We start from the raw sequence: 7,816 nt of genomic DNA on the forward strand, positions 1-7,816 counted from the left end.
CTGGACCGGGTTTCCTGAGGCGGGTTGGGCTAAATTGGCGTGGATTTGGGGCTTTAACCTGGGCTAGTGTTATTTATTCAAACTTGGCCCAATTCGGGGTCTTTTATTAATACCTTCTTTTTAATTGTTTTCTTTTATTTCCTTTTTGTTCTCATTTTGTATTTGTATTTTTCTGATCCTATAAAAATGCAAAATTAAAATAAAGATCTAATTTATTTCCAAAGTTAAGCTAATTAATTCCCAAAAATTGATTAAGTCCTATTTAAAAGTAAACTCATGACAAATTCAACAATTAACAATTAAAAATGCAAAATGGACTATTTTTGTTATTTTCTTTATATTTTGTTTTAAAAACAACGTAACTACTAATTAATCCTAAAATATGAAATTAGATCCTAAATGCAAATGTCAAGCATGTTTTTTTTATTTTATATTTTTCATATGAATTAAAATGCACAAATAAAATGCAAACAATTAACAGAAAATAACACAAAATTCACAAAATTGTAAAATAATGAAAGAAAATCATTTTGTTTGAATTTTTGGGAATAATTCACATAGGGCAAAAATCACGTGCTCACAATAAGACAAACAAAAAAACTTATTGGAACTCATTGATAACAAAAAATTCAAACTGAAAACAAGGAAAATTTGAAACTAAAGGTTCATTTTTTTTAAAGCATTCTTTTTATTCTCTAGAAAGTATTTTCACGTTGATGAAAAAAAAAGTATTTCATGCCAATATTTTTCTTTTTGACTTCTAAATTCTGGGTTGAATGATTGGAAGACCTTAGTGTAATTAAGATGAAAAACTTTATTGTGATGCAAGACATATGCCTTTCATATATAAATATTTATCACTTAATCATTGTCAATTAATATATATTTTGCTTTAATTTTTAAGTACTAACATTAAATTAGATGATATGGTGTTTTCACGGGTAAATAAGGGCCCGTTTGGCCAATTAAAAAAAAGGGACTTTTTCCTTCCTATAACATATATGAAACCTTATTATCAAATATGTGCATAGTATCTAAATTACCCGCCCAGTCCACATTTTTCCTACAATTTCTGTACCATTCGTTTATTAGGAATTAATAGGGCAGAATCGTCCATTAATAACGCGCGAAAAATCAGGAAAGAATCTTGGGATTGATTTATTCTACATTAAATTCAAGTTTTGAAACGGAAAGGAGATTTCGCATCTGCGTAATTTACTCTTAAACTACAATTCAAAAATTTAACAAAAAAAAAGTACGAACAGCTTCAACAAACTGAATTCAAATTGTAGAATTCAAATCTTCGAGATTCAACAACTCAAAATTGCTATATTCTGTTTTTTGTCGTTTTCAGAAATCAAATTGGCGATCATATATCTGTTCTTCACCTTTTTTTCTCTCAATCTAGAAATCCAAAAAAACGAAAAAATTTAGAATGATATGGGGGTTCGTGTGTATATGGAGACCAAAAAGGAGAATAAAAACTTAGGTTCATATCCGTTATGTATAAGTGTACGAGATTTCAATATGGAATTGGCAATCACCAACGATAACACAAGTGCAGGTTTGTATAGTTCAAAATTGCATAGAATTATGATTTTACGGTATTATCTACAAAATTACTACATTTGCCTACAATTAAACTACAAATCAGTTTAATGAAAGAATAAAGCAATGTTGTTTTCAAAATTATCTACGAAGTTACTACATTTATACGACAAAATAAACTACAATCTATGATTAGAAATTGTTGATTTCAAAAAATGTCTGACATCCTAAAATGGATGACTACAAAATTTTTATTATATCTACAAATTATCTACAATTGAAATGGGAATTGGGATATTAAAATTCAATGTATCCAGTTTGTAGATATTTTGTAGATAAATTGTAGATTATTTGTATTCTGATTGTAGATGCATTGTTTTCTGTTTTCACAAATCCAAAACGACTAAAACTTCTACAAAATCTTCTGCAAAAAACAGTCTACATTTTATCTACAATTTATCTACAATTGTTCTACAATTTATCTACAATTTCTGCAATATGTCTTCTTCTTCTTCGAGTTTCAATCTGAATTTCAGTCAAAACCAAGTATGTCCAGAATATTTATGAAAAATAGGAAAATTAAACAAAACTCATTTTTCCTAACTCTTTTATACATTGATATTAATTGCAGGTCAAGATGATTCTGCTATAATTATACAGAAGAGGAAGTTGGGAAAGAAGGCAAAAAGTTATGCTTATAGAATTCGTGAGCATGATATATGTCTATTTACATCTAGTTCATTCTTTTCCTTTTTCCTTCTTTAAGAAAACAATAAAAATATTTTCCTATTTTGATGTTTTGCAGTGAAATTGGGGTCAAAGTTTCAGAAACGGTGAAGGGGAAGTTGAAAATAGTGAAAGAAGGAGGGAGAAGGAATATATTCAGGAATATGTTTAATGTAAACGAAGGAGAGAAGCTGCTAAAAGATACACAACAAAAAAAACGGCCCATTTTTGGTACCTTGAATTAAGGAGGGATATATGCGGTATTAATTGTACTCTTAAAATACACTATGATATAGAATTGGTAATTTGGTACACTAAATGTAATTATATCTAACCTTAAACATTGAAGGTAATAAGGTTTCCTATATGATATAGGAATGTAAAAATCCCTAAAAAAATTTACTTTCGAATAAGTCTTTGGCCATAAAAAAATTTAAATTTCACATGAAGTTGCATTAGGAAATTTTTCAGAAATTTTAAAAACTACAAAGAGCTATTTTTCAAAATTTTCATTTTAAATCACTCACAAAAATTCAAAAACAACTCCAATTATATTCAGGTCCAAACAAACTCCATATGTCAAAAATCATTTTTACTTTGAAAAAAAATTCACGTTTTTCCGGAATTTCACAATTCTTATGTCCAAATGCCCACTGAGTATTTACCACCTGCACCTAAGAAGTGCAAGGTGAAATGGCAATTCTAAATTCCTTTTCTCCTAGTTATTTTATTTTCGACTCATCAACTTCCAATATCTTTTCCGAATTTACTACTTAAGGAATTAATTTTCTGTTTTTTTTTTCTATTTATGTTTTTTCCGGGTAATTTTTTTTTGTTTGGGGGGGGGGGGGGGGGGGAGGGGTTGGGGCTGAATAGGCTAATTTCTAATTGGACAAAAAGAACAATAAACCTCAATCGCAATTCAGACATACAGAGAAAGGAGTTAAACCATGATTGGAAGATGCGTATCAGCTCAATCGTCAAAGCCAAACGAGCTAAAATTTCAAACTTTGAATGGAATTCAAGAGCTAGCTGAAACTCGCCGATTCAAGGTACTGAATGTTGACAGTAAAAAAGTCTGATATTTTTCTTGGAACATGTTTATAACTACTGTATTAAGAACATAGGTGAAATGTCGATTAGGAATAACATTAATGTTGCCTCAACAAGTAAAAATTTAAAATGGGATACAAAAGTTCCAAACTTTGTGCTCTATGTGATGTGATTTTCTTTTTCTATGGAACATATTTTTCCTGAAGTTTTCTTAGACTTGGAATGCCACTTTATTTATCATTTTACCGTGTTAGGGGGGTTTATTAAAGTAGGTTGAAGTATATATTGTGGTGGATTAGTCGAGGTGCTGGGTAAAAAAATAATTAAGGTAGGTAAGTTATGATAAAGAAATGAACCTTGGCCTAACTCAACCCCTAAGGATTGTCCAAGACCATATAAGGAGTCCAATACTCCAATCCCAACCGATGTGGAATATTCAATAGTAGGATTGGGACGCTCATCGGAGCTGCAAGTATGATGGTTGATCCTTAGGGTATTAAATCTAGTTATACTTGGATGCATCTACACATTTCTAAGAATTCTGTTTGAACTAAGGTTTTAATGTACTCAGCATGTGAACCATTTTTCATGTATCTTTCTAAAGATTCAACTGTAACTTGTCTTCAGGCATGGTTTCTGGATCAGTTTGGAGTGCTTCATGATGGGAAACAACCTTATCCTGGTGCCATTTCGACATGTACGTTTTCATCTGTTAGCTTTGAGATTTTGGTAAGCTTGTCTATATAAGTATATATACTTTCAGTGGTTCCTTACTGTTTTAGTTTTTCCTTAGTGGATAACTAATGATGTTAAGCAGTGGAAAAGTTGGCAACTTATGGTGCAAAGATGGTAATCATTAGTAATTCTTCAAGAAGAGCATCTACAACCCTGGAAAAATTGAGGAGCCTTGGATTTGATCCGTCACTCTTTATTGGTGCCATTACCAGTGGGGAATTAACACATCAGTATCTCCAAAGGTTACATATTTTATGTTTATGTAGATACTGGACAAATTATATTATGATGTCATTTTGGGATTTATTCAGTAGCATGTCTGCCTGCCTGTAGATTTCCTGTATGATAATTTCTTTGCTAACTTTCTATTGATCATCAATTTGGGAGTTATTCACTAGCATATCTGCTGCATATAGATCTCTTATGTGAGAATCTCTTGCTTTCTGTTGATCTTTCTAAAAATAACTTCAAACAACAAAGATGTTGGAATTTTTTGTGCTTCAATTTTCTTGTATTATGCGTGTCTCACTTGATTTTCGTCCACTAAATGACTCATCCCACATAGTCACCACCAACATTTATCACTGCTGCTTTTCTCCTTCATCCCTGACATTATGTCATTTTTATTTTGCAATGTCTTCTAGAACTGTCACTATTTTGAACAGAAACTTAAGGAAATCACATGTCGTGCCTATCAGTTTAGATGAGCATTGAACTACAGATTATCAACTATAAATGGTGAAGTAACTAATTCTCCAGTGCATCATTCATTCATTAGTTTTCTGTTATTTTCACTTTATCCTCATTCCCAATCCCAAATGAAAGAATGTCAATTAACAAGGTATTTGCATTAGCTTTTCCCATATATGTAAGTGAATGTGTTTCTTTACATTTGATTATGGGCAGGAGAGATGACGCTTGGTTTGCCTCCTTGGGAAGATCATGTATTCACATGACTTGGAGTGACAGGGGTGCTATATCTCTTGAGGTATATCTAAGTTCCTTAGAATAATGTCCAAGTGTGGCTCTTATGTTTTGATGTTGAAGCGGTTCAATTGCATTTCCGTCTCCATTGTTTTCATGAGTGTTTGAATTGAAGAACATGTTGTCTTTCTCACTAAGTGGCACTTGTTTTTTTGTTAGGGCCTCGGACTAGAAGTTGTGGAAAATGCTCAGGAAGCCGATTTTATTTTGGCTCATGGAACTGAAGCCTTGGGGCTTTCTTCTGGAGCCGCACTTCCCATGAAACTTGATGATCTTGAGAAAATACTGGAGCAGTGTGCTGCTAAAAAAATTCCCATGGTGGTAGCAAATCCTGATTTTGTAACTGTTGAGGTTAGGGCTCTGCGTGTTATGCCCGGTAAGAATGTTTTTCTGGCACTCATGTTTTGGATAGTTTAGTTACCTTATACTTTAGGGCACATATCTTGATAAAACAAGGAATACAGCATTGATATTAGCATTCAGTTTATCTATTAAACTGTTTAAGACGACAATATCTTTTTTCTTAAGGTTCCACTAATTCTCACACCAACTGATTTCATGCATTTCCTTTTAATTATCATTGAACTGCATCATTACAGCCTTCCACCCTATATCTTGTCTTTCTCCATTTCTAGATTCATGACTGAGATCCTTCTCTTGGATTTGTTTTCCAGGAACATTGGCAGCCACATATGAAAAACTTGGCGGTCAAGTAAAATGGATGGGTAAACCTGATAAGGTGAAGTGTAATCAATATATGTTTTCCTCTTTTCTTATGAGATACTTGTGTGTTTATCTATTCTATAGGTTCAGAAAACATATGAGAGAATTGACGATCAGAATTATTTTGAATAAAGGAAAAGATCTCAAATTAGAGCAAGACATAGGAAATTGTAAGCAATAGAAGTCCAGTATATCAAGTTGCTTTGTTTCTAAGTTTTTACAAATTGCCATTTCTTGGAGTATATCTTGTGAGCCTAGTTACTGGTACCTGTATGATTTAAGGCACTTCATTTTGTAGATCTTAAAATTGATCATTCTTTTTTATACGGTCCTATGCAGTGGCGAATCCTTGAATTTATACAAGGGGATTCAAAAACACACTACAATGTCACACTCAATTTGTCGAATAACACGAACATAGTTCTTATGCTTATGTACATGATCGTTGGGCTGTCTGATCTTTTTTGTGCTTCCATTGTCCCAATGGATGTCTTCTGAACATCACTGAACAATCTCACAACTCCTTGCAGATAATATACAAGTCTGCTATGGAAATGACTGATGTGGATGTCTCTGATTGTGTTGCCGTAGGAGACTCCCTACACCATGATATCAAAGGTGCAAATGCAGCTGGAATTGCATCCGCTTTTATTACATGTGGAATCCATGCTACTGAACTTGGACTTAGCAAATTTGGAGAAGTCGCAGATGATAATTCTGTACATGCTCTTGCCTTGCAAAACAGCGCACATCCTACATATGTTCTCCCTTCATTTACGTGGTGAAGAATGTGCTATTTAGGCTTGGCTAGAATTTGTCCCTCTTCAGTCTATTGCATTGATGTATCCAAGTACCTAATAGTGCTACTCACTTTGTACCTCTTTTGATTCTTTTGGATGAAATGGTTTTTCCGTTAACCATCTATATTATCTAAGGGGAGTCTTGGAGAAATGGTATTGTTGTCTCTGTGTGACCTATAGGTCACGGGTTCGAGCCGTGGAATCAGCCACTGATGCTTGCATCAGGCTAGGCTGCGTACATCACACCCCTTGGGATTTGGCTCTTCCTCGGACCCTGCGTGAACGCGGAATACTTTGTGCACCGGACGTCTGTTTTATCTAAATTGGTTTTTTAAGTTAACCATCCATTTTATCATTCTTGTATGATTGTGTTGGAAAAATTTACTCATACCCGATTTTATACCAATCCAAGAATACATGATATGTATTTTTATGTACACTGGTATCACTTAGCAATTGTTGATTATAATACCAATTTTACCTCAATTTTATACTTAACCATGGTAAACTAATGCGGGTTGGTCCAAACACTGAGGTATGGCAACTTTTTCTTGGACCATATTGCTGTTTGTGGTGCAGTCTCCAATTTCTCTTCCATCCTGTTTTCGATTCTTAAATATGGAAATATTGTTCCTTCGCAAAAAATGATAGCAGGAAGGTGAAGTGGGAAACATATTCATGAGATGACTGAAGTTTTCTTTTTGACTGCCTTTGAATAATTTTCTGGCCATTGGCTACGGCCTAAAAAATTTATAGCTTGACGCATTGTTATATAATTAGTGTTGTATTAGTGGTTAATAGTAAGTTGGAATTAATAAAGCAAATAGCAGTTAGTTAGTTCCGGAAGTTAGTAACAGTCAAAAATTAGTTAGAGTTAGTTGACAGGTGGTTAGAAGGAATTTTTCATTCGAGCTCAATACAGTACATATAGGCGATTTGTATTACATTTTGGATATCATAATAACAGTTACATTCTACTCCTACGGTCTTTATTTTTCTCTCTTCTCGATTCTTCTTTTTCCATCGCTATAGCTAAGCTTCGAGCTTTCTTTGTTATAGCTCCTAGTCTGCTACATTCAGATCCCTACATTTGAATAACATTGGTATCAGAGCTTTCGATTCTCGGTGATAAAAATGATGAAAGGTGGTAAAACTGTTGAGAATTCGACGATAGAATTGGATGATCTCAAGGAATTAATGCAACAATTGATCTCTACAGTAGGCTCTTTAGCGGGTTAAGTTTCTCA

General features: G+C 33.3%; 1 protein-coding gene across 1 annotated transcript; it reads left to right on the forward strand.

The window, feature by feature from the left end:
* The first annotated feature begins 3,132 nt into the window (after window positions 1–3,132).
* LOC109242911 lies at window positions 3,133–6,714 on the forward strand. The gene is made up of 7 exons (XM_019409786.1): window positions 3,133–3,326; window positions 3,955–4,024; window positions 4,145–4,304; window positions 4,969–5,050; window positions 5,206–5,422; window positions 5,721–5,785; window positions 6,300–6,714. Exons 1-7 carry the CDS (start codon window positions 3,225–3,227, stop codon window positions 6,552–6,554), a joined length of 951 nt encoding a protein of 316 aa, XP_019265331.1. The 5' UTR covers window positions 3,133–3,224; the 3' UTR covers window positions 6,555–6,714.
* Window positions 6,715–7,816: the final 1,102 nt, after the last annotated feature.

This window comes from Nicotiana attenuata, unplaced genomic scaffold (assembly GCF_001879085.1).
Source record: "Nicotiana attenuata strain UT unplaced genomic scaffold, NIATTr2, whole genome shotgun sequence".
Taxonomy (NCBI): domain Eukaryota; kingdom Viridiplantae; phylum Streptophyta; class Magnoliopsida; order Solanales; family Solanaceae; genus Nicotiana; species Nicotiana attenuata.

Bases quoted from the DNA above. Each gene is read 5' to 3' on its own strand.
- LOC109242911 (XM_019409786.1), top strand. From the start codon at position 3,225: ATGATTGGAAGATGCGTATCAGCTCAATCGTCAAAGCCAAACGAGCTA. The intron at 3,327-3,954 runs GTACTGAATGTT...ACTTGTCTTCAG, and splicing joins CTGAAACTCGCCGATTCAAG to GCATGGTTTCTGGATCAGTT. The intron at 4,025-4,144 runs GTACGTTTTCAT...GATGTTAAGCAG, and splicing joins TCCTGGTGCCATTTCGACAT to TGGAAAAGTTGGCAACTTAT.